This window comes from Mandrillus leucophaeus, unplaced genomic scaffold (assembly GCF_000951045.1).
Source record: "Mandrillus leucophaeus isolate KB7577 unplaced genomic scaffold, Mleu.le_1.0 Scaffold110, whole genome shotgun sequence".
NCBI lineage: Eukaryota > Metazoa > Chordata > Mammalia > Primates > Cercopithecidae > Mandrillus > Mandrillus leucophaeus.
In genome coordinates, this window is record NW_012099210.1 from 2,421,110 (window position 1) to 2,448,501 (window position 27,392).

The 27,392-nt window shown below is 44.3% G+C and overlaps 1 protein-coding gene across 2 annotated transcripts in view; it reads right to left on the reverse strand.

Moving 5' to 3' along the window:
- Nucleotides 1-27,392, reverse strand: part of TANC1 (tetratricopeptide repeat, ankyrin repeat and coiled-coil containing 1) — a 287,746-nt gene that overhangs the window by 49,323 nt on the left and 211,031 nt on the right. The window contains exons 8-14 of one of the 2 annotated variants that reach the window (XM_011991663.1): nt 19,894-20,157; nt 14,178-14,279; nt 12,727-13,008; nt 11,244-11,395; nt 8,344-8,575; nt 7,021-7,187; nt 4,387-4,994 (exon numbers count right to left, since the gene is read on the reverse strand). In XM_011991663.1, coding sequence (XP_011847053.1) covers nt 4,387-4,994; nt 7,021-7,187; nt 8,344-8,575; nt 11,244-11,395; nt 12,727-13,008; nt 14,178-14,279; nt 19,894-20,157 — 1,807 coding nt within the window. Of the gene's footprint in view, nt 1-4,386; nt 4,995-7,020; nt 7,188-8,343; nt 8,576-11,243; nt 11,396-12,726; nt 13,009-14,156; nt 14,280-19,893; nt 20,158-27,392 lie in introns of both variants that reach the window. The other variant, XM_011991653.1, reaches the window with a different exon arrangement.

Below are 27,392 nucleotides of genomic sequence, written 5' to 3' on the forward strand. Positions count from 1 at the left end.
GATGGTCTCGATCTCCTGACCTCGTGATCCGCCCGTCTCGGCCTCCCAAAGTGCTGGGATTACAGGCTTGAGCCACTGCGCCCGGCCCCCAATTTCTCCTTCTTTATGGATCTTTCTCTACACTATCTTTCCGTGATGTTTCCAACAATGTCCCAATCTCCTGTGTTATTAAAAAACAAACAAACAAAACCACCCGTCCCCTAAGCCCTTCCACCTCCCATCCCAAGATGCTGGCTCCCTCCTTTCTCTCCTCTCAATCCAATGGTCAGAGTCTCCTAAGGATCCAGGACCCTCCTCCCTCACTGAAAATCCAAGGGCTTCCTCTTAACACTCATTTCCCTTCACCTCTTGGCAACACTTACATCCGTAAGGTCCCTCCCTGAAACCCTCCTCCACGCCCTGGAAGCCCAGTGCTATCTTTTCTCTAATGACATGAGCTTCCTCACCGAGTCATGCCAGACACCTCTCCGTCAGTGATGCTAGATCTTCAACCGTCAGTTTCTCCTCCAAACTGCCGACCCACCCTGCCCCTGGAACCTGTCTGCCTGGGACAGATGGCTATCTTGCAATCTCAACTGCTGAAAACTAAAACCAGCCCTGTCCCTGCAAAACCTGCTGCATACCGCCTGCCTTTCTTACCCTTCTCCAGAGCAAAGCCACACCTAGTTTCTGACTCCTCTTCCTCTACTCTGCCCACGAGGCCAAGCCACAACAGCTACCTCATGTCAGCAAGGACCATCTCTATCCCCAGTACCCGCAAGACCCCACTCCTGACTGACAGTAGGCCCCACACACTCTGTGCCCTGCACACTCCTTCTGTTAGCTCTTTCCTCTCCTCTGTTCCATGAAAAAAGGTCAAGTCAACCTAGATTTGCTGTTGCAGAATGTGGCCTCCTCATTCTGATGCAAGGTCTTCAACAGCTCCTCCTGTCTTCAACAGCCTTGTTCTACCTACCTACTAACAACCTATTCACTTCTTGAGTTAACAGAGAACAGAGCTAATAGGGGGCTGTTCTAGATGAGACTGCCTGTGCAACCAAAAAAAAGCTGATGGATCTTAGAAACGGTCATCAGTGGCTTCTAGTGCCTACAGAGACATGAGGATGTCATGCGCCTCCTGAGAGAGGTACTCACCACCACCTACTAAGTGTCTTTGTTTAAAAATATAGACTCTGAACAAGCTCTAAACTTCACTACCAGTTTATAGGAAATAGGGGTGAGAGGAACACATGAAAAAACAACATGAGGACACAAAATTCAGACTATAGGAAACTATACAGGACGAACTACCCAGTTGCTCTTTTTAAACAAATAAATTGTGAGGAAAAAGAAAAAAAGATGAGAAGAGAAACTATAGATTAAAAGAGACAATCGAATGTATTTTATGGACTTTTCGGATTCTGATGTGAACATACTAAAAAATAGAAATTTGAGCATGGCTAAATGTTTAAGATTAATAAGAATTTGCATTAATATTTTAGGTGCAGTAATAGCATGGTTAAGTATGAAAATATCTCTAAGATGAATATTCAGTTATTTAAAGTAAAATATCATGCTTACAATTTAACATCAACAAAAAAAGGAAACAGATGTAGCAAATATTGCAAAATGTAAATATGTTTAAGTCTAGGTGGATATGAATGAAAACTCAAACTATTTTTTTTTTTTGAGACAGAGTTTCGTTCTTGTTGCCCAAGCTGGGGTACAATGGCGTGATCCTTGGCTCACTGCAACCTTCGCCTGCTGGGTTCAAGCGATTCTCCTGCCTCAGTCTCCCAAGCAATTGGGATTACAGGTGCCTGCCACCAGACTCGGCTTTTTTTTTTTTTTTTTTTTAAGAGACGGGGTTCACCATGTTGGCCAGGCTGGTCCTGATCTCAGGTGATCCACCCATCTCTGCCTCCCAAAGTGCTAGGATTACACACGTAAGCCACCACACCCGGCTAGACTCAAACTATTCTTTAACTTCTTAATTCTATTTCTGGAATGCTAACCTAGGGCATAATCAAAAATAAGAGGGAAGAAAGGAGAGACAGGAAGTAGTACATCGCCTTAAGATCTTATTTAATAGCTACCAACACTCAGTGAGAAGACACTCATTTTTTATAGCTAAGGAAGGCAGGCATGGAGAATTAAAATATATTTCATGCACAGAAAAATACACAATCAATGGAGGATTTGAATCCAGATCTGTAAGGCACCAAGACATGACAGGTTGTTCTGTTTGTAAGTAATTTAGAAACAACTTAAAAATCCAACAAGGGTATAGTGAAGTACGTGATAATTTGCCTCCTAGGAGGTTTGCACAACCATGGAAAATGAAAATGACACTTTTCTAAGGCTTCTAACAGCTTGGTAAAATGCCTGTGACGAGTAAAAACCCAGACAAGAATTCCAAGTGAAAAAGATGGTTGGTATATTATTTAAAATGCGGCAGAAATAAAAAGTGAACTGTTCTTGTCTGGGGGTTGAAATTTTCTCCCTTTATAATTACGGCAAAAATACATCAATTGGGAGTGGGGGAAGAAATGCTACCATTTTTCGAGGCCCAACCCACCATCACCATTTTTTAAAATCACCTCCCCAGGCCCCTCTACTGCCACTGGAAGCTTCTGCCTCTTGTGAGGTCCACAAGAAGTGTGCCTCCCTCTCGCATGTCACTTCCTGACTCCCCTGCCCTGTGTAGGAAGCCCTGAGAGCAGGGTCCTCGTTCCAGGAATTCCTGTGTCTGCCACAGTACTTTGCACATAACTGCATATAACAAAAACTGTTGCTGAACTGAATCCAGGAGCTTCCTTCCAACATTGTTCTATATCCTCTCAATTGAATGAAACTCAAATACTACAGGGGTCTTGGGAAAATGCCAACAACTTGCACCACCCTAGGAGTGGGTGCTTCCTTAAATTCTGTACCCTTGGTGCCTCTCATGCCTCCACCTAGTCCAGGGTCCTGCCTCAGGGGATGTCCCCACACCTGCTTTTAAGAACACAGTGGCATTCAGGAGCCTATAGGCATCCACCCTAGCTCTGGCCTAGGCTACGTAACGTCAAGGCCCACCAATACCCAAAATGAAGTGAAGCTTAATGAAGACTACAGTCCAGCCACTTTAGCCTCCAACCCAGTAACAACCTACAGTCCTGATGGAGTCTTTCAATTTGTTTTTATGTCTCTACAAACCCAACTATAGCCAGTCTTCCTAGAAAATGACTGGACTTTCCCTAGAAAGTAATCTGACTTGGCTAGAAATGTCATAGCACACGTTTCACCTAGCTATTATGGTCTGGCTAAATAAGGAAACATTTAGCCAGACCATATGGATGTTAGTTTATTGCCCCAAACCAGGTTCAAAAGATAACAAACCTTCAACCAGCGTTACTGAAGAAAATAATAAGAACCCCAACATGAACAGCAGCCAGGCCTATCAGGTGGATGTTCAGTCAATATTCACAGGGAGGAAAGTGGCTGTGAGGCTCGCAGGGCTCACCAATGCTTGTTCACCTCTTCATTCTGGATCCCAGCATCTGGTCAAATGCCTAAGGGGTCAGCTGAGCAGCCTGCCAGCTCTGTTACTAGAGCAGGGGGCAATTCTGGCTCACAGAGAGCAGAAGCCACTCAAGACAGCAGACACAGGCCAAAGCCAGGGCCAAGTGGAAGTTGGGGGCTTGCCATACATATATCTGAAAGCATCTGCACCCTCAAACTTTCTGACCTCTCACGCTATTACGAGGCCACACAGCAGACAGGCTTCCCTCCCCATCCCACTGTGATAACAGTGGCCCAGGCAGCAAGGACAACTGCAACCCAGCCTGGTCCAGTCAGCCACACAGAGCTCACTGACGAAGGGTGAGGGGTGTGGAGCAAGGAGGCTAGATTGGATCATGGTGCTTCCTCTGGGCTCACAGATACACCTGATCCCTGGGACAAATCACTCCATGTTCAAGGAGTGGTGGGGGAGTGGAGGTGCTGAGGACCCATGACAGTTAGCAGACACATAGGGAACACCCTTTAGAGAAGCCCCCTGTTCCTGGGAGCTGATCTCACATGTTCCCATGCATGACCCTGCAGAAGCTGGGTGGGGGAGGGGACGGGGCTCCATGAGAGAATGGATAGCAAGGAAGGACCACATAGGCACCACCCAGTTTCCCTTTTATCCACATGTACCATCCATAAGGGAGTACTAGCAATTACAAGGCAGCTTCTGTATAGAGAATTCCCCATTGCCCATCCTTCTGCCAAAAAGGAGGAAAAATAAGAAAACAAAGCAGTAACACTGAATTAGTCGTTCTGGATTGCCTTTCCATTGAGACACGTGCATCACATTTAAATCCTTTCCCCAAGTGCACACGAGATTCCCTGCAAAGAGCTGACAGAAAGCGCCTGTCATACCTGGGCTCACACAGGAAGGCCGTGTTTTCCCCGTCTGCTCTCCAAACAAGCCACTCCCTGAAGGATGGGTGGCAGAACATGCGGGTTTTGTCTCGCCTCTTAATGAGGAAGCAGGAGAGGGCGTCCATCCTCTGCTGAAAGTCTTCCCATCCCTGCTCCCCCTGGATGTGGCCGGCATTAATAGCCTGAAAGATCTGCTCGTCTGTCATGGGGTGGAGGGATGCGAGGGCCACATTGAGAATCGGAAGTGCCCTCTCAAAGGCGGACTGGGTCATGAACTTCATGTTGCACTGCAGCAAATAGAGCTCAGAAAGAGACACGGGCACCACCTTGTAGCTGGCGCTCTTAATGACCAAGTGGCCCCTCTGGAAGAGGTCCAGGGTGAGCTTGAGGTACAGGTAAGAGCCCAGGCTCCGCAGCACCAGGTGGCTGCTCACTTTTCCAATGAGCGTGGCATCAGCCTTGCCGTTCAGGGAGATGTTGCTGAGGATGTCCTGGCTGCTGTGCACCCTGTGCTGGACATAGGCGTGCAGGTCGCTGTGGATGTCTTTGTTGTCTGGGAAGTCATCTAAGGAAAGCTTGACAAATGGCAGTGCACTTATTATTTCCTGGGGGAAAAAAACAAAAACCCACAGTGTCACTCTACAGAGATTCCTTTTTTATTTTAGCAGCATTTTAAACCAGATTCACTAGTTTTCTTTCAAGGAGGATTTTCATGGATTACAGGGACTCATTGTTTTGTATTAAAACGTGTAATAGGATAAGGTGAAGATAAAAAGCTTATGTGAAAGAAATCCTAATGGGAGATGGAATCAGTAAATGCTCTCCCAAGGCCCTCATCTGAGGACCCTGAGCCTAGCGAGCAGAGTAAGAGCCCTGTGTAGACAGCGGCAGCGAGGCCAGGGCCAGTAAGGGCAGTGAGACTCTGCAGGTGACTTGATACCCATAATCCTTACACTGTGCAACTGCTTATATAACAAGGACAAACACCAACCAACACGGTACATCTAAGAACATGGCCAGACGCCAAGATAAAAGGCATCCTTCTTTATGCATCAAACACTGGGGTTATGTAACCCAACCAGGAAATCTGAGACGGTCCCTGGGCTGTCTCTCAACGACAGCACATCTTAACAAAGCTGCCTACTTTGGTACAGCATGTTATTTTATTAATTGCTTTCTTAAAGCAAACTTTTAAATTGAAGTCTAACATATGAACATATGATTTGTGCACAAATCACAATTGCACAGTGTCACTAATTTTCGCTAAGAATACCTGTGTAACCAGCACCCAGAAACAAAACATACTCAGCTCCCAGAAGCCCCATGTGCCCTTCCCATCTCTTCCCCATTCCAAAGATTAAGCACATCTGACGCCTAACAGCAAAGAGTTTTGCCTTTTTAAAAAGACTTCCCACTGTTGTTTCTGAAGTATTTAAATGCATGTGCTCATTTAATATAACAATATAGATAAAGAGGGCAGAATACAATCACTCGCATTTTACGTGGATGCTATCTGAAGCTCTGAAAACTTACACAGCTGAGAAGAAGAGGAACGTAAGGTTCCTGGTTCCCATGCTCTACTGATTGTGAAATTGTGCTTACTGTGTAAAAAAAGACTGAAAAATATACAAATTGAATGTCCAAAAAACACTCACGAAGTTCAACTGAGGTATAATTTCAGTTTTTATAATGAAAAAATTCCAAATGCTGTTTTTAAATAAATATCATAAAAGGGCAAAAATCAAAACCTAATGTCTAAAAGTCTTTACTGAAACATGATAGGTATAGAAGGAGTCAATGGTTAAGATACAATTTCAGGATTCAAGTGAGAAGGAAGATGGAGGGGAAAAAAAATCACCCTACTGCTCGCTGCCAATGTTACCTCATGTTTAAGTTTTACGAAAAAATAGACTTCTGAGAATAGGCCTTAAAAATCTTTCACCTTCAGCTGGGCACAGTGGCTCGCGCCTGTAATCCCAGCACTTTGGGAGACTGAGGTGGGTGGATCACCTGATGTCAGGAGTTGGAGACCAGCCTGGCCAACATGGTGAAAATCCATCTCTACTAAAAATACAAAAAGTAGCCAGGCGTGGTGGTGGCTGCCTGTAATCCCAGCTACTCGGGAGGCTGAGGCAGGAGAATCACTTGAACCCGGGAGGCAGATGCTGCAGTGAGCCAAGATAATGCCACTGTACTCCATCCTAGGCGACAGAGCAAGACTCTATCTCCAAAAAAAAAAAAAAAATCTTTCACCTTCATTTTTCCCTTCAAAAAAACACAAAGCCCCACAGCAAACCCATGCAAATAACTACCAGCAGGAGTAGGTTTAAACTCTGGCAGGCCTCTTGGCTCCACACACTCCATGACGGTAACCAGGGCTAGATGCCACCATTTGAAAATGTGCAATTCGATGCCAACAGGAAACTTACCTGACATCTTGATAAATATGCCTTGAGCTAAAAAGGTCAGAGTTTCACCCATGTGGGGCTCTCTGGACTAATTTTTCAAATTCTTAACATAGTTTCTAATTCAAGCAGCTGAATGGTTTACAACAGTTTTATGTTATTAATATTTATCACTGTAAAATTGGAATATAGGGACTTGAAGAAAGATTTGAGAATTCTTTGTTACCTGAAAATTTGCTCTTACAGTCACAATCAACTTCAACCAGGCAGGAAATTTAGAAATAATTTTGGTAATAAATGAAGAAAGCGTATCTCCATAATCAGGTTTATGAAACTCAGCTTCATTTAGGCCATCTATCAAAATAATGTATTCTTCTTCAGGAATTTTCTGCTCTACAGGATAAAATAATTTTTTCAAATTAAGAAATTATACATTTCTCTAAGACAGCAACACCCAGTGTATTTTAGTGCCCAGTTTAATGTTAGAAACTAAAAAGGTTTACATATGGCACAAGAAACAGTTTTCACAGAAGCATATTTTCTATTAAATTTATAGTGAAAACTGGAGCACAGAGCCAAAAGAAAACCAATTCTCACAAAACAAACATATTGCATGACACACGTTAGCAGAATCTCACTCATGTATATAATACAGTTAGCTCTTCATAAACCATTGTCACTGGGGTGAGCTACACAAAGATAACGAACACATAACAGACTCCCAATCCGGAAAGGTCACTAGGTCCCCCATGAGAGCTCCTTAGTGGATTCCAGGGAAGGGAAACTGACACCCTCGCTGCCCCCAACCCAGGGCAAAGTGCCCGGCCCAAGCCACACAACCACACAGTGTGAGAGCTCCACACTACTGACTCCTCCAACAGGGCTCTTCTCCGCGAGCCGGAATCTGGTTTTCTATTTATTAGTGCTGATTTTCTGCCCAGGAAATAGAGAAGAAATGATGACATATCTGTTTTCTATCCCTCTAGCACCTTCCAGCAGGGGGGCCATGTGGGCAGATAAACAAGCTCAAAAGGTGAGGAGGTGAGGGGAGAGAAGATGGGAAACTGAAGGGACTATCAGGTCACTGATACCTTGTTGGGGACAAAAAATTAAAATGGAAACCTTTAGAAGTCACTTTAAGGTTTCAATTCAACTGAGCAGAGGCCCTGACAAATATATATTCTGGAAAATTCCTCCAAATAATCCACTTATTCCCTCAGATACTTAGGAGTGCAAAATACGCAACAGTCTTCTGTGGTGCAAGTCATCTAAATAGCCCACAGTTACAAACTACTTTGGAACCGCTCAGTCATCACATTCATTCTTATCAGGGTGCTCCTTTTAACACTATACCACAGGGGTGGTGTAGGGGGGACCTCATGGGGCTGGTTCTGAGAAAGAGGAGCAGATGGGCACTGACGCTTCCACATTCTCTCCCTGCTCCAGCTCACTTCTACCCCAGGGCCCCGCTGACCACCTGCCTTCTGGGGACCACCTGTGTATGCTGTACCACTACTGAGAGGGGCTGTAGGTAGCTGCTATGAGGTACCATTTCTCAGGTTTGTGAGCGGCTCCAGCACTCCCCTCTTGAAAGCTGCCACCGGGTCCTGCACACAGGATCGGAGACTCAGCATGCTCTGTAGTTGGGGCTCCTTTATCAGAAGGTCTCTGTAGGCGGCCAGCTGATGGGACCGGCAGAGCAAAGCTGCGATGCTGTGCACAAACTCGGGCACCAGGCAAGTGTATGTGTTGTCAGCCTGGCAGTAGTGGTAGGCCACCACCTAGGGGGAAGCAGAACTGTCAGCGTCACCTCACCCTCTTCACACAGCTCCTTCTGCGATCTCAAACAGGAACACAACTCTGCTCGTCCGCTGATAACAAGATACATAGCATCTATTGCCCAAGACTGGGTCATTTGTTAGCATAATTGTTCCATTTATTCCTTCCTTCCCTTGTGTGGTTTGCGAACCTTTAACTGCATCCACAAAATCCATCTTGATTAGCATAAAAATCAGCACGTTACTTTGTATTGAATATAAGCAAACAGCATTCATAAAATGTAAAATTTACCCTGGCTTAGAGCAGCTCCAAGCCATCCTAATATTCTCAACATCAAAAAGTGCCATCTTCACTAGGCTTCTGTTCTCAAGAGCAGCAGCACCTCTTTAGGAAATCCTTTTGCTGATCCCAAAAGGCAGATGATAAAGCCAGAGGCTGTGAGACCGGGGCTGCAGAGTCACAGCAGCTCCTTCTCCTGGTCCAGAGGGTCAAGACGTTGGCCCCTCCCCACACCCGCACTGCATCAAGGGACACTGTGGAGAAGTTCAATAGGGACGCTGTCTGAAGAATGAAACTCGAAATCACCAAATCTCTGCCCATCATGTGGAGAGACAAGTTGGAGGAGAGAGGGAGCTGCCTGGTTACTGAGAGGAAAAGGAATCGTCCTGTTCCAAGGGACCTGCAGCATCAGCAGGCTGCTTGTGAGAGGGACGCCAGGAAACGGCCAGACACAGAAGTGTTGGGAATGGGAGGCATGCAGTAGATAGAAGAAAAATCCAATACTTTTCCAAAGGAGGATGATAGGAGAAACACAAGTACAAGGTAAGGAAGGCAAAGAAGAGCAAAACACTTGTGCCAAGAGATACATGTTTTTTGGAAGTATCTGCCTTGCCGCTGTCCCACTGGACGCGGCAAGACCCTGCAGGAAGTAGGACAAGAACCACTAGCCACAGTTCATCACTGAGGGCACCAGACACTGAGGTTAGATGCCTTGCCAGCCTGACACAGATAGTCAAGGATGTGGGATTAGATCCCAGGTCTGCAGACTCTTTAAAAGACAAGTGGCAAAAGTAAATGTGCAACAGCTTTCCTCTGGCCAACCTGGAGCTGCCATGAGACTTTTGGTTTAGATTAAATTTATCGTCAACACTCAGAGGAAAGCTGGCTGCTCTCCAACTCTCACCTGGACAGAAATTAGCAGGGATACATGTGAGGATCCTGTAAGCTTGTGTAAACCATCATGAGATGTCCAGTACCACAGTCTTGCACAGCGTTTCACAAAAGCAGCTTTGCTTTTTTTCCATGACCCAACAGTGGGTCATGAAATCTATTTATTTATTTATTTACTTTTATTTTTTATTTTTTTGAGATGAAGTCTTGCTCTGTTGCTTGGGTTGGAGTGCAGCTGCACAATCTTGGCTCACTTAACCTTCGTCTCCTGGGTTCAAGCAATTCTCCTGCCTCAGCTTCCCTAGTAGCTGGGATTACAGGTGCCCGGCACCACACCCAGCTAATTTTTGTATTTTTAGTAGAGACGAGGTTTCAATATGTTGGCCAGGCTGGTCTCGAACTCCTGACCACTGGAGTGATCTGTATGCCTCAGCTTCCCAAAGTGCTGGGATTACAGGCATGAAATCAATTTAGAGCCATAATTTTTTAAAAATAAACTCAGGAATACTAGAGTATATTATAGAATATAAGAATAAATATAGTTCTAAAATGCTTTAGTTATGTGGGCGATTATGTGTGAGTGATCACTAGTGTAAGATGTCTCTCTTATGTGGGTCACAGTCAATGGAGTTTGAAAATCACTGTAAGCAGGGATGTCTTTGAAGCCTGTACTACATCACTCATCTCAAATTACCCACCCATGACCAGAGGACTGTTCTGAACCAGTGGTCAGAAGCATCAGGGCTGATGGTCCCAAGAGCAGTCATTATCCAGGAAGGAGAAGGGACAGGGATCTGGTGCAGAACAGGATTCTATTCAGCTGCTCTCACCAACCTCCCCGCAGGGTCTCCTCACAATGTGTCCCCATGGCTGCTGGCTCCAGCAGCTCTCCAGCTCCACTGACTCACACCACCACTGGCCAGGGAAACTTAAGCAGACCACTAGAAGCAAGGGAAGTAACTGCTTTAATGCAGGAGTGCGGCTGGTGAGCCAGTGATGGGTGCTGAGCAGAAGAAAAACTTCAGAAAGACCTTGATGATCATGAATTTAAGAAGGGAAAGCCAGCCAAGGAAGGCTGTATTACAAGTTCACGAGAAACCTCAGTCACAAAGCCGAGGGAACCAAAGGCCTCAGGTAACAGAGTGAAGGGGAAGAGGTCTGGGTCAAGTCAGAAGCTCCCAATTTCCTGCTCACATACCAAATTCAGAAGAGCACATGGAGGTAAGCATGGATTTGTGGCGAGTGCATATGCTACCTTCTGCTGCCTTGAGGAACTCTCAACCCATTGTTTAACATGGATCAAGTCCACTGCCAATGTCTTAAGACAGATACTGTCATTCATACTTTTACTTGGATAACTTAATCACTATTTCATCAAAAGCTATACTTTATCATTAAGCAGTTGTCTCTGTTTTAAGCTCCCCTTTCCAATTTACTTCTCAGAGACCAAACTAGCAAATCTCTCTATCTGGAAGGCTCCCATAAAACAAGAGAGCTTACCTTAGAAGCAAGGTATTTCACTGCATCCTCTCTTGGTCTCTGGTTTTCAGCACTGACAGACCCAAGAGGTGTTTTAGCTGTGCTGGAAGCACTTGTGGAAGAACTCGGTGAAAGCAGCGGGGTGAAAGGAAGATCCTGAGTGGGGTCAGAAGCTGCAGAGAAAGACCCATTTCATTATGTACATCATAGTAGGAGCAGGGTGGGGTGTTGACTATATTTCTTGATTCGCCCCAGGGCATATCTTAATAAGTAAGGAGTGAACATGGTCTAAAATTCAGAGGTCCACATGACAGCACAGGTTCACCTCCCTGGAGAACAGCCATCTACTGTTTCCACCTTCCTCTATTAAATTTTTTTTTTAGACGGAGTCTTGCTCTGGTGCCCAGGCTGGAGTACAGTGGCACCATCTTGGCTCACTGCAACTTCAACCTCTCGGGTTCAAGTGATTCACCTGCCTCAGCCTCCCGAATAGCTGGGATTACAGGCGCCCACCACCACGCCCAGATAATTTTTGTATTTTTAGTAGAGATACGGTTTTACCACGTTGGTCGGGCTGGTCTTGATCTCCTGACCTTAGGCGATCCAGCCACCTCAGCCTCCCAAAGTGCTGGGATTACAGGCATGAGCCACCGTCCCTGGCATTTTTAAATTTTTTTTTGAGACAGACTCTCATTGTGTCGTCCAGGCTACAGTGCAGTGGCACAATCCCAGCTCACTGCAGTCTTGATTTACTGGGCTCAAGCGATCCTCCCACCTCAGCCTCCTGAGTAGCTGGGATAAAAGGCATGCACCACTATGACTGGCTAGTTTTTTGTAGAGACGAGGTCTCCCTATGTTGCCCAGGCTGCTCTCAAACTCCTGGGCTCAAGCAATCCTCCCACCTCGGCCTTCCAAAGTGTTGGTATTACAGATATGAGCCACTGTGCCTGACCTATTAAATTCTTTTGGGTCTTAAAAATCTCGCATGATTCACTTGTTCACCATGTTTAGAGTGAGTTTATTGCATATGAAATAAACAGTAAATAGTCAAACATTTGGCTACTCTGTCCTATGTCTTTATAATTTTGGAAAATCCAATACAGAAGACGAAGGCTGTGCCAAACAGGTTCTAATGTGCCAAAAGAACTCCACACTAGACTCCATCTGAGCTTGTTCTGCCAGTAGCCCAACTCCTTGCTCTCAGGGCCCCAAATTCTCCAGAGCACTTGATCAGGCCTCACTGGCCCATCTCTGCCTGTATCTAAAGGAAGAAGGGGTTACAGTTCAGGAGGACATCAGGGAACACTGGCCTCGCCCCAGCTTATAGCTGAATACACATCATGACAGAGGGACGTATTCAAATAGTTCACTTCACACAATTGCAAACCTGATATAGTAGCTGCAACAACTTGAAGAAAATGGGTATTTTATGTCTATGTGAACAGCAATTTCCTCCATCTATCTTATGTTAATAAACTACACATGTAATTAAACACACACATACTTTTAGGTGATGAACCCGGGCTGTTGGAAGCAATCTGCCTCATGCGGCTTCCGTGGCAGCTCAGGGCCACCAACTTGGAAATGATTGCCGTCTTCCCAAATCCCACATTGCCAACCACCACCGCGCCTCTGTTTTCTGCCAGTTCTGTGTTCCTCAGGTTTTCTTCTATCTGGTGAAAGAGCCAATCCCGTCCCACAAACACAGAGTCTGTTGTTATGCTTGGTACTTCAAACAACAAGGGTTTCAACAAAATGTCTTGTGGCTTGTAGGGAGCAAATCGTGCTTCAAAAGAAAAAAAGAAACATTATTTTAGAAAAATGTCATAAATTTATAAACTAAGAAACTCAAATATCATTGCTTATGTGTTACATTAAATCCTTAGCTTTACCCCCACTAGGATCTGTCTGTAAGCATTTCCAATCTGGTTCTGTTAATACTTCTGTAATACTTCAATTATCATACCCTGTTGGACCAACAGGACACTACAGAGTCTCCTATTGAAATTACTTTCTAGTCTGGTCATGGCTTTGAGTTATTCTCAGGACTCAAGGACAAAGAGGATTACAGAAAGCCATGTAAGGGGCCAAATCATGTCTCATGGGTTTATCTGGAACTGCATTTAAGTTGTGCTTCTTCCCTGCTATATGAATAAAACAGAAACGTGTTTTCCCTAGAAATAGGGCTTTGCTCTCATCCAGGTGTGATGACACTTTGCCCGTACGGTAAGGCTGCTGTGTACCTCACACAATTGTGTTACAGGCAGACAGAGAACATGGCCAATACAGTCCAAGGGATTTTTTCTTTTTCTTTTTTTTTTTTTTTTTTTGAGACAGTTTCACTCTTGTTGCACAGGCTGGAGTGCAATGGCATGATCTCAGCTCACTGCAACCTCTGCCTCTTGGGTTCAAGTGATTCTCCTACCTCAGCCTCCCAAGTAGCTGTGATTACAGGCACTCACCACCATGCCCAGCTAATTTTTATATTTTTAATAGAGACGAGGTTTCAACATGTTGGCCAGGCTGGTCTTGAACTCCAGACCTCAGGTGATCCACCCACCTTGGCCTCTCAAAGTGCTGGGATTACAGGCATGAGCCACCTTGCCCAGCCTAGTCCAAGAATTGAAACAAAGCTTATACTTTGTTAATAATAAGCACCTAATGAGTGTTAAACTACCCCTCACTTCAAAATAACTTACTGCAGAATTATTTTTTCAATTCCAGAAGCAAGTTAATCACATATTTTAAGGAAGAAGCCCCAAACCGTTGAGGATGACCTCTTAGCCCACCTCACAGATATGCTTTCAGCACAAACACACACACTTTCCATCATGTTATAAACACAGTTGGCTTCAATGCTGGTTATCACAGACTTTCAAAGTCACTGATTGAGTTCATCATAACCATTATCGCAGTGGATGTGAGGATAAATACCTTTAACTTCCTGTGCCCTACCTCCGGCTGTATTGTGCCACGGTAATCTAATTGACGTCCGTAGAGGAGCATTTCTCTGCCCGTCTAAATAACTCAGATCTTCCAGTTTGGTTGAGCTTGTTGCTGTAATATTAAACTGAAGTTTAGTATCTTCAAAGGTGACTTTAATCACTAAGCAATTCAGTTCAGGTTTTCAACAAAATTTACTTAAACGTCATTTTGGTATTGTTTGCCCCAGTTTATTTTTCTGGCAGTATTCATTGAAAAGTGGTAAAAACCAAGTGCTTCTTTTTCTTAATGTTGACTGAGTTGCCAGAATTCTCCATTATTCTTGGAAAGAGACAGAATTCATCATAAATTGTTTGATGAAGAAATCTGACAATCACGTGGCACACAGCAAAGCTTCAGTACTTACACCACAAGCAGGTGGCATGCTGCTAGATTCTTCTCTGCAGCTCTGGGGAGCTTTCCGCTGTTTGGAATGCCAAACTTATTAATTAAATGGGAAGATTCTATGTGTACAATTCCACAGCACCCAGAACACTAAAAGTTGGCTCAGTAGTAATAGTATAATCATATTCCTAAGCTTCGAATATGTGTAGACTTATATAAACATTATATATCATACTGCATTTTATAGGTGTATTTTTTTAATTCTAAAAATAAGTTACGTTTACCTCTGACCAAATCAGTAAGACTCATATCATGTAAGTATTTGTTATAAAGCGTTAAAAAGCCAGGTGCGGTGGCTCATGTCTGTAATCACAAGACTTTGGGAGGCTAGGGCGGGTGGATCATTTGAGGTCAGGAGTTCCAGACCAGCCTGGCCAACATGGTGAAACCCCATTTCTACTAAAACACAAAAAAATTAGCTGGGCATGGAGGCAGGTCTCTGTAATCCCAGCTACTTGGGAGGCTAAGGCAGGAGAATTGCTTAAACCTGGGAGGCAGAGGTTGCAGTGAGCCAGGATTGTGCCACTACACTCCAGCCTGGGTGATAGAGCAAAACTCTGTTTCAAAAAAAAAAAAAAAAAGCACAAAATAATTTTGCTAATTCTCAAGAAATCTTAGAAGCAAGTATATAGTACACGTTTTTGCCTTTTAAAACCCCCTCCTGTTATTACATTGAGGAAAATCTAAAATTAACCTAATTTGGTTTATGGGTTAAGCCCAACATGAAGTACTGTTGATCTTAGTCAGATTATTATCTTCCAGGACAAGAAAATATACAGTGACTTGAGGGCAAATGAGAGCCTAGAGGGAGTCATAGTGCCTGGGTAAAGGCTTCTTAGGACTGGGGACATCTTCAGTGGGACCAAGATGCAGGGGACAGAAGTCAAGTTGGGCCACTTGTCTTCGGAAAACCCTCTGGCTGCCCAACAGGCTCTGACCCAGCATCCGGCTGCCGACCAGTGCCATCCATCCTACCTGCACCCTTCCTATTTCCTCCCACTAAGATCTCAGTCCTTCTCTTCCTCACTGTCTATATCATCCTCTCTCACTCCTTCATTCAACAGCTACCTGGGTGGCTCCAGGCCTGACTGTGTTGGCATATCCCCTCTCACTGCATCCTCCAGCGGGCAATCCAACACATGCCCTGCCTACTTATCCTCCCAGCCAGCAAGAAACACCTGAAACCTTGACTTCACGACAGCATGCACCTATGCCTCTGTATCCTCCTGGTGCATATCCACAGTGTATACACATTTAGGTGAATACTCTGTGCACATTGCCAGTTACCACACAAATCTTTCCCATTAGAAAGCCTCGGCTAATTTCTTGTCAGGGCTTTTAAATGGATCAAATGTATAGTAATCCAAGGGCAGCCTCTAGCTTCTCTCTAGGTCCTTCATAAGCAGGGTGTATAAAACCTCCCGGAGGGCCAACAGGACTACACTGTCTTCCCCTAACCTTCTTACCTCCCTGTAGTAACACAGCTTGGAACATTTCTAGGCTCCTGCCTGAGCCCTGGGACCCTTCTCCTTACACGCTTCATGATAAATGCACCCACTAAGGCACACGTAGAAGGGGCAGGCAGCCATATTCGTAATCTATAACTCATTTCAGAGCCAGAACAGTCATGAACATCTGACATAATGCTGCAGCCCTAGAGAATACAAAGATGCTTTAGAGCCTCAAACGTGTTGCCTATGTCCCTTCTTCCCCTGACTCCTTAGAACATAACAGTTTATAAATTTATAACAGCTGAAAGGATTAAAAATATGTGACCACAAAAGACATTCCAAATAAAGGATTGCAAAAATGCCCTAGATTGTATCTAAACAGATGCAGGAGATGGTAAGATTTCACAGGCCTGTTTTCAGATTCCCAGTCACTAGAGCTTCGGCACCAAAATCTGCAACAGAGCAGCCTCAGCACTTCCACAGCTCTTGGCTAATTCTCAATTTCAAATACGATTAAGCTGAGCTGAAAGTTGCAGCAGGGCCATAAGCCACCACCTGCCAGCTATCTCAGCTTTCTGAGACATTTTCGAAGCCACCAACAGAGGTGCCAGTGAATAGGGCAGGCAGATATCAGTGGCTGAGCTATGTCCCCAGGTGCTCCTGACCCTCTGAGCAGGAAACGTGGGCCACTCTGCCCTCTCAGGCATGCCTAAGATTCTCAGATGTTACCTGTGCAAAAGTCAGACTCACATTCAGTATTTACCCATAAATACTTTCAAAATCCTGAACACTACTCAGGGCCCAAAAAACCCAAAGGTAAAGCAATAATTTCATGCAACAATAAACCCACTGCTAGAATCTCTACAGTGAAATTAATGATACACTTGTTGTGCACACACACACTGTATCTAACATCTGGATGAGAAGCACATTTCAAGATGTGGAGGAAAGTTTGTTTTCTGGTGAGGGTGGGTTTGGTGGGGCAAGGCAGAGAGAAACATCTCTAAGCTGAACAAAGACGAACATTTGCTAAAGTTGTGGACCAACCTATGGAAAGTCCATGCCAATAAGTTCAGGGAAATAACCAGTTTTAGGAAAACTGGATAGCGATCATGCTTGTTTCCTGGAAAATTAAACACAGTGTTCTATAATCCACTCAGAAAGTACTTTGAAAGGAAAAAAATAGTAAAAAATAGAACCCATTACCTAACTTCGATATGATTTAAAACATACTTTTAAAGGCTTTTAGGTCTGTTTTTAATAAAGCAAAGAGGTGTCCATGTCATGCATTTTGATGTGATATATAGCTGTACAAACCAATCCCACTCTAACAAATATCTTTACAAAGAAAATCTGTATAGTGAAATAATCTTTAAACCTAGCCAACTTATTTTTATAATCTTTGACAAAAAATCAAAATAAAAAAACCTGCCACCGTACTACATGGTTAACAGACAATTCCAGTTCTTGGTAGCAAACTCAGTAAAGGACTTTAGGAAGTAGTTCTGCACCCAACCCCCTAGGGGTCAGCCCCATGGGGAGGCTGTGAACAGAGGCCTGGCATCATCCTTCCTTTACCTGCCAATCCTCATGTGCCAAAACACCTTTCCCACCAAAAGGCAATTTGTTTACTTGGATCATAACATGCAAATACTTCTAAGAGATTTCTCTATATGGTCCTTCACATATTATTCTGATTCTTCTAACACTGAGAGTTCTCTGCTGCCCTGTTTGTAGCAGCCTGCCTTCTAATCACTAAATAGAGCTGCATAGAGTCTATACAACCTGAATCTTACTCTTCAATGGTACTTGAAAAATCTTGCCATTTCCTCTTAACTGAGGTTCAATTTCAGGGGCAGGAAGGGAGGCAATGAAGAATATACCAGACCCCTAGCTTGTTAACAGATACCAGGGAATAGGCCTTTGCTCATGTCTTTTCAAAATACGCATTTAGTTTAAAAAATATGCAGCACAGAAGAAATGAGCAAACCCATTAGGCCAGGTAGACTTTGCTCAAATCTAGAGGTAAAACCCTCCCATTCCACAGGAGGTCTAGCTCAAGGGCACACGCAGAAGCTAATGAATGCGCACAGCAGAAATCAGAAAGCTCTGCTCTATAATCACGGCAGCCTACTGGAAAAGCTCAGCTGACACCCACTGTCACTTCCCATGGCAGGAGACCCATAAAGAACACCGAGCAGAAAACAACCCCAAATGGGATGCTTTTAACACTGTTAAAATTAAGGCAGTAATGTTTCCTAATTTTAAAATAGCTTGACTAAATTGAGCACAAGTTCACTATTTTTGTTGAAGTCAATAAAGTGATCAAGTTCTGGGATAATACAAACGACCCATTCATCAAAACTAGGTAAATACGGTCTAAAAGCGCCTTGGGTGCCACATACTCTGTCACAGTGGTGGGACAGCGGTGGGAGGACAGGAAAGTTTGTGGGAGGACAGGAAAGTTTGTGGAAGGACTATCAGTCAACTCGTTTAATGTTCTCTAGTATTTCTCTCTGGCAGACATGCCAAATCCCTCTTCTGGAACAAGGCCATTTCACTTCCTTTGAAAGTGAATTAGAGCTATGCCTCAGAACTTTTCCATTAGGGCCGCTTATTTATCAGCTACTTCAGAGTCCCATTGTAAAAAACACCCAACAACCACCAGAGTGACCCACCGCATTCTGAAAGCATAGTATAAATCACAGAGAAATTATCTGGTGTAGGAGCAGAGAATCTGGGTCCCTGCATTAGTAGAAGAGAAATGTTAAGTGCTACACTGACAACAAAGAAAGACTAGCAAGTTCCTCTTTTAAATTCAGCACAGGGGCATGCAGAAACCTTAAAAACAGGCACCACAGCTCAGATGCAGAGAGCTCCTTTCCCCACCCATCTGGAGCTACAGTCATCCTTCACTATGCACTGGAGATCAGTTCCAAGGCCCCCTGAGGATACCAAAATCCTTGGATGCTCAAGTTCCTTATATAAAATGGTGTAATATTTGCACATAACCTACATTCTCCTATATATTTTAAATCATCTCTAGACTACTTATGATACCTAATACAATGTAAATAACTGTGAGACTGTATTTTTAAATTATTTTTTATCGATTTTTTTCCTTGGTTATTTCTGCTACATGGCTGGATGAATCCATAGATGTGGAACTATAGATACAGGGGACTGACTGTATTCTCCTTGCTTGACACACACCTGGCAACCAGTCTGACTACTGACAGTCGCCAGCCTTTGTGCTCTTCTTTGTTCCAGCTGCTGCATCTTGGTAAAGCATGCCTGTCTCGAATATTTTCATTTCCTTGATTGAGAGCTCTTACTTCCATAGCTTACATTTTAAGCTGTGAGCTCCATTTTAACTGAATTGTACAGAAATTTGGCCCTCCTGCCTGTACGATCGGACTCAATTACACAAAAATAAGTTTGTAAGTTTGGTAAGAAGTTCCTTGAGCTGATCCTAACAAACTCACTCAACAATTCCCATTTACTAGGAGGTAATAAACAGTCATGAATTTTCTAAGGCTTAAAATAACAAAAATGGAGAGGAGAGTTTTTATACTTTCTTCTCTTGTATACAAGAGTTCGATAGTCCAAGTAATCGATTTAAAGAATTCCAGAGTAGAAGGATCACTTAAAAACCATTAAGTACAGCCTTATTGTGTTTACAGATTAGTAAACTGAGGCTTAGAAAAGGTAAGTGCCTGACCCAGGGCCACGAAGCTGGCTTGTGTCTGGAATGTCTTCCCACGTGAAGACAGTGAACACAGGGCACCTCGGTCTCCCTGAGATAATCCTTCCAGGGAAAGGTGTGGCCTTACCTGCAACTGAGTTGGGCCGTGGCATTATTAGCGAGCTGGAGCCCTGAGAATAAGGGACCGGACCATCTCCAGCTGAGGATTCTGCTTTGGGCAGCGTGCTCTCTGCTGACCCGGTGGTCTCCTCTTCTGCCACTGGGGAGCAGTTATCTGCCCTGCGGTCATGAAGCACTCCCTTCTGAACCCCTAATCTTAGGCTTCCGTCTTTATTCCATTCCAAACTGGAGCCACTCCGGTCATCATTTTCGGATGAACTTGTAATTGTGGCTGAAATGAAAGACCAAAATACTTTGAAGGAGGCCAGGCACAGCTGGGGCTGAAGAGTTAAAACATGCACACTGCCCTCCCCAGGATCAATGGAAAGTTTTCCGGTCCACGCAGATTTTTATCCAAGTATGTTCCATACAATGTATTTTGGTAAATTAGAAGAATGTGGCTCACCAGGGGAAATAAGCTGCTAAATCACTCTACAGAGAAGAGGGGCAAGGGAGAAAGTCTGACAGGAAGATAATGAAAAAAATTGTCTAAAAAGTATCAGAGTTAAGAGTAAATTTATGTAACCTTATAATACATCCTCTCTTTTTAACAAAGATTACTCACAAAAGAATTCATGTCTCATTAAATCCCTTTGAACCTTTGAATATACTTTCCAAATTAATAACATTTGTTGGGGGTGGGGGAGCGGGAATGAACAACAGAATGTTTAATGCAGAAACGGTGCAGGAGAAAATCTTTAGAAACAAAAATACAATTATAAAGTCAAACAGAGAATTTGACCCTTAAAGCTTATAACATCTTTTCAAGATGATCCAGAGAGACTGACTTATTATTTCTTCAGCGGCACGAAATGGAAAACCTTCCCGTACCCAGCGCAGGTGAAGCACCAGCATGAGAAGGTATACTACGACTGCAGAATTCACATTTAATCTCCAAGAAAGAAAACCAGCACAGAAAAAAGGTACAAAAAATCTTTCGTAAACATCTTGGCAAAAAAGCAGAAAGAACATGGTCAAAGAGCGAAGCAATAATCACCCTACTTAGTTTCTACAAAGAGTCACTTTTAATTTAAAGATGCTGAGCCATACGGGATCCCCTTGCAACCACAGGTCATCACCTGGGCCACTCACGCCCCCCCCCCCCACTGTTAGAACTAACGCTGGCTGCGTCCTTGAGAACAGGGGCCATGTCCACCGATGCCTCTTTCCCTATCTGGATTCCAGTCCCCTAGGCCCTCAACCCCAAGCCTGTTAAATGGGAGCGCGCAGGGCCAAAGTGCATTTAGAACCCAGCTCCTGGATCAGGCCCCTTTAGCCACATACCAAGATGATACACACTGAATCAGAAGGTGGTGAATTAGGTCAGGGTCAGTTATTTAGGATCAAAGGGTCTGAAAGGGTTTAGAAGTAAAGACAAAACTATTTCCTTGCGGTGGCCACAGGACATCCTGTCATAATTCTGACTGTCTTTACTCCTCCTGCTGCTGCAGCCTGGACTCATCACCCTCTCTGGTTGCCTATTTTAAAAATTCCCACATAAATGCTGAAGCCTTCCCTAGAGTATCCATGGCGATCTTTTCCTTTTCTGAACAGCACAGCACAGCACATAGTAAGTGCTCAATAAATGCTTGCTAATTGAATGAATGGGCAAATGAATAAACTTCAATTCCATTTGTGGTCAGAGACACTACACTTAGAAGTTCAGGATCTGATTTTGGGTGCCCATTGTTATGACTCCCAGCATTTGCCAGTGTTCCATCAGCAGTATTAGACCCTATTTCCATGTCTTTGGAATCAATCACAGCCTTCCTTGTGTTTTTAAATGGACCATTTATATGAACATAGGCACAGCAAGTATGACTCTTTCCATCACAAAAATGCCAATGGTGTTGCTAACAGCAAAAGCTAGCATTTACTGAAGGTTTGCTATATGCTAGAAGTGTGCTAATGTTTTTCAGGAATGGTCTAATTTATTGGTAAGTTTATTGCTTATTAATGGTAATTATTAATGGTAATCTTGTTAATAAGCTGGAAGTATAAAAATGCAGGCAGTCCCGTAACACAGATTGTGGTGTTACAAACCTTCACGTTTAAATCCAGTGTTTACAACTCAAAATACTTTTCTCAGACATATTGTAATAAGTTAGGTTCCCAGGCTACTCCAACATCCAAGTGACAGGAAGAGTTCCAGGTAAGGGAGATAGGGGATTTGTTTGGTTTTATTTCTGTGGCTGTTACATTGGAGAGCACATATTTGTAAGTTGAAAAATTAAAACAAAAGTCAAAGTGCTCTCCCTAAGTGCCAAGCACTTCTGAATCAAACCCCAAAGATTTGAGTCCTAACTAGGACCTCAAGCAGGGGGAACAAGGACTTAGCTCACTTCCTGTTACAAGTGACAGCATTGCAATCAGGACCTCAGGGACCCATGGAGCAGCTGAGGACGGCTGGGAAGGCCAGGTCAGAGCTCCTGATGGCAGGACAGGTGGAAGGTGTGGCTCTCGCTGGCAGGCATGTGCCCTACACTGTGCCCAGCATCTCATGGCGGGGGCATGGGGGGGGGGGCGCGGGCCAGGCGGGGCAACACTCAGGTCCTGGCAGGGAGAAGAAAGAAAAGGGGTAGGGGAGGAAGGGCCCAGCTGCAGGAGCAGTCACTGGGAAGAGAAGTCCCAGATGGGGTAACCATTTAGAAATGAACATATTGTAAGGTCAGCGTTTATAAGGAGGAGACTAGTGAGGAAGAAGAGGCAGCCCTTCTGCTGCCCTCACAAAGTTCCTGTGAGAGATGCATTCCACAGTCCACATGTCCCAGGGTTCTCAGAGGCAGGGAGGCTGGTAAATCTCAAGCCACTCCACAAACACTCCTTCCTGGGATTCAATACCAGATGTAGCCAACACAGCTGGAAGCCCAGACACTCTCATCTTGGCTCAGCTCCATCTGAGCCCTGAAGCAGATCCAGCTGAGCAGATAAAGGCCAAATCAGTCTGGCTTCCCCGCACAACCTAAGAGCAACACCAAACATGGCAGCCCCGAAGTCCCCGAGAAAGAGAAAGCTGGTTCTTCCAATAAAGACAGGCTGCTCAAAAACATCTTTCTTTCTTCCAAGCTTACAGAAATTCAAACTCCTCATCAGGTTAACCCAGTCAGTCACTCTCAAGAATGCTTGTGGGTATACACACACAAGGGCAGCATCTTAACTGTGATGACTTTTTAAAAAAAATCTCTGAAAAGTGCTATTTGACATTTCCCAGAGACTGACTAATCTTTATAGCGGCTTAATAATTTTAAAATTCTAGCATTTTGTTTTTTTTGACTAGTATAGATGGCAGCTTCTGTCAATTACAGCTTGCTGTCATCACCCAAACTGAGTCTCAGCCACCCTTGCGACACAGAGCATTCTGAAACTGAGCAACTTATCAGGCCTTAAATTTCATAAAGCTGTGCCTCACAATTTAGTGTTAAATTCCATTTGGTCCCAAGGACAGTGTCTTATCTTCCTTTGTACTAGCGTACAGGGGTAGAATACTTCCAAAACTTTTTTTTTTTTTTTGCATAATATGGGGTTTCACTATGCTGCCCAGGCTGGTCTCGAACTCCTGGCCTCAATCAGTCCTCCTGCATCAGCCTCCCAAGTAGCTGGGACTACAGGTACACATTATTGCACCTGGCTCACTTTCTTAATATAACAGGGCATATACCTGATCACAACCCATGAGAGGAGGCAGATAGGCAGAGAACCATCAACCCCGCCTTACAGAGATGAAAGGCTCCAGAGAACCTGATCTCTCTCGATTCTCTCTCTCTCTCTCTCTCTCACACACACACACACGTACATGTATGCACAATTAGTGGTATAGCCAATACCAATTCTTCTGATACACACAGCATATTTTTAAAACACCATTTGCTTGCATGGTGCTCAACACATAAAAGGAGTTAATTACCTGTAGCTAAAAGTTCATGAAGTCTGCCTTGTTAAAAAGTCATCCACTCAGTCATCAAATGCTTTGCTCTATAAGGCTCTGAAACACGACTGCACTCTTTCTTCACCTTCTCAACTTTTTTTTTTTTTTTTTTTTGAGACAAGGTCTCACTCTCTTGCCCAGGCTGGAGTACAGTGGTGCAATCTCGGCTCACTGCAGCCCCAGCCTTCCAGGCTCAAGCGATCCTCCCACCTCAGCCCCCAAGTAGCTGGGACTACAGGCACCACACCTCGCTAATTTTTAAATATTTTTTGTAGAGACAGGGTGTCGCCATGTTGCCCACACTGGTCTCGAAGCGATCCACCCACCTTGGCCTCCCAAAGTGCTGGGATCCAACTTTTCTTTACCCCTTGCCTTCTGAAGGTTCTATGTTGAATGGACACTTAGAATCAGCAAAAGAAAAATAAAACCAGTGTAGGTCCAGGACCCTATGGGTAGTTTGGTGGGATTCAAATCAAGTTATAGGCTTAAATGAACATCAAGAAGAAAGCTAACTATAACCTGACTACAGCATTAGCCCAGAATTGTTTAGAAACTAAGGGCCAGCGATATCAAACATACACCCACAGACAATTCATCAGATGGACCTTTGAGCTACAGAGAAGACAAGAGATGAAAAGAGCAAGGGGCTTGCTGCAACCTTGGCTTCTCCCCTATAGGGGGTCCACAAGGAGGTATGCATCTCCAGACCCGGTACCATTTTGGGCAATGGACATTTTGTCCTTATAAATATCACCTTCCATATGTGTTTTCTCTCTTTCCACTGGCTACCAGGAAACTTAGGTGTAAAGCTTTCTGCCCACTTATAAGAAGCATACAGTCTTATGAACGTGACTCCTCAATGCATCTTTTCTCTTGCCCTTCCTAGTTCATATGTTCCTCAACTCATACTTTTGTGGAAAAAGGAAAAATCCTGGTTTATTACATGTCTGTTTTGAGCATTTCAAATCCACTGATGAGCAATTAACTAATGATCCTTAGGAAATCACAACAGTGGCTAAGATGAATATTGGAATACTGCTTACTATATGCCAGGCTTCACTCTAAGTTCTTTTTGTACTTCAACTCACTGACTCTCGTTAACAGCCCTATGGACAGGAAAGCCCCAGAATGCCCTAAGTCCCACTGTATCCCAGAACAGTGCTCTACACGGTTTTTTTGTTTCGAGACAGGGTCTCGCTCTGTTGCCCAGGCTGGAGTGCAGCGGTGCAGTGACAGCTCACTGCAGCCTCGACCTCACGGGCTCAAACGATCTTCCCACCTTAGCCTCCTGAGTAGCTGGGACCATAGGCACGCACCACCGGCACCCCTGGCTCATTTTAAAATTTTTTTGTAGAAACAAAATCTCCCTATGTTGCCCAGGCTGGTTTTGAACTCCTGGGCTCAAGCGATCCTCCCACCTCAGCCTCACATGGTGATGGGATGACAGGCGTGACCCACCATGCCCGGCCTCTCTACACAGCTCTGATCATGCCATACTATTAAGACTCGGCATGCATCCCAACTACATGTACTACAAATTATGTACATACACTACTTTATTATAATAGAAAATACACATTTTGAGAGGATAAAAAAATCACAAATGAAAATTTTCTCCCAGAACATTATAGACTGTCTTGCATTCCCCATTTTCAAGAGGAGGACTCTGTAAACAGAGTGATTTGTCCTTTCCTGGGTGGCAGAGAAAATCAGACATGAGGGCATATGTCAAGTGCCTTAGGCATCATGAATGCTCAGGAATGTTTTCCTCCCCTCACAACTGAAGAAAAATAAAGTAGCACTTAAAAAGCAAACATTTTTTAACCTCTATATTTAGCTTAGTGGTTGACAGGAAGAATTTAAAGTTAAAACACTGGACCAATGAATTAACGATCAAACAAGAAAGGAACATAATGGTCGCTCCTAAAAGTGGGTGAAAGGAAGAAGTAAATAGAAAAGGAAAAGCCCAGCACTGTAGAGAGACTGCCTCCCGTGACTAACAACTTTCCAAATTAGGTTTCACCGCTGCAGAGGAAGTCAGATCAGGAAAAGATCAGAGACAAGTCAAGGCAGCGAGCGCAGAAGTCTGTAGGCCTCTTGGCTGACAGGTGGCGTCCCTCTCTTGTGCACCCATACCTCATACCCAACAGGCATTCAGGCCGCCAGGCCACATTTTGGATTTTCCCCAGTGTCTGAGGGAAAGCCCGCACAATGAAACCGGCCTGCCTTAAACCTTTCTGGCCAGAAATGCCAGACTGTACTTTTCTTTCCATCCCACCTAGACCCGGCCACCTGCAAACTAACCAACCACAAAGAACAAAGCCCCTGGTTCACCTGCGGTCACAGCTTTTAACCTGAGGGGTCTAGTGAAGACACTTAAGCCACCTTGCCTGGAATGCCAACAGAATGTCCCAGGTGGGACCCCTGCCTCACCCCTGCATGGTAACCTTCAGCTCCAGGGGACTTCTGGCTTCTCTTCTGCAACCGCCCAGCCCCATCCAATGCGCCACAGGACCCTGCTCCCTCTCTGGCCTTGTGCTGGGAGCTGTGTATGCTGGCTTGTGACAGCCAGATCTCTGCACCAAATTTCTAGCTTCGTGCTCACCTGTGTTGCGCAAGGCATGCTCTGCTATGACATGCAGCAAGGTCAGGGACCCGAGCCGCGCATTCCCAGCCACATTCATCAGGCCCTTCAATTCATCAGGTCCACCTAAAGGAATAGCTGGGAGCAGGCGGTGCTGCAGGGGGAGGATGCGACCCACCACACTGCCCAACTGAGTCTGACACAATGAAGAACAGTCTCCAGAGACAAGCCTAAGGATTTAAATAATATGACATTTTCCAGAAAAAGCACAATGTTTTGGTAAAGCTTCACATAACCTGTGCACTGAATGCACAGACACTGGAGCTTCTCACACAGTCTAGTGACCCTTTCCCAGACTTTGGAAGAGTTCGATTAGTGGTATCATTATGCACCCACAGCATACATCTTCAATCAGAGGTATCAATCACTGTCATGTCTTAAACTCTTCTCAGTAATTGACAACTTGCTCAGACTCTCCACAGAACAGAAGACCATTTTGTAGTCCCACAAGTGGACAAGTTTTGACAATAGATGCTGTGCCTTATCTTTATTGTGCCAGTAGTGAACATGCTTGCTCCTGGTACACAGTAGGTGCCAATAAATGCTTGCTACACCAACAGAACAGTCTGAAGAATCCAACCACAATCTGAATAAAAGTACAGCAGGCTTTTTGCTGACTCAAATCATTGCCAAGAATTTCTTTCCCACATTAAGCATATTACCAAATTATATACATAAAGAAAAATTCTTCTCTTCACCCAAGAGATTTTAAAAAAAGGCTTCTATAATTAAGGATGATTTTAAAAATTACAGGCAATGTAGCAAAATGAATATTAACCCAGACTTGAAACAGTCTAAATAGTTATTACCAAATCAATTTCAAAGCATTTCAATTTAGTAGTGAGCAGGGCGATACAGGTGGCAACAAAGCAGTATTAGCATAAAATCAAAAGGGCAG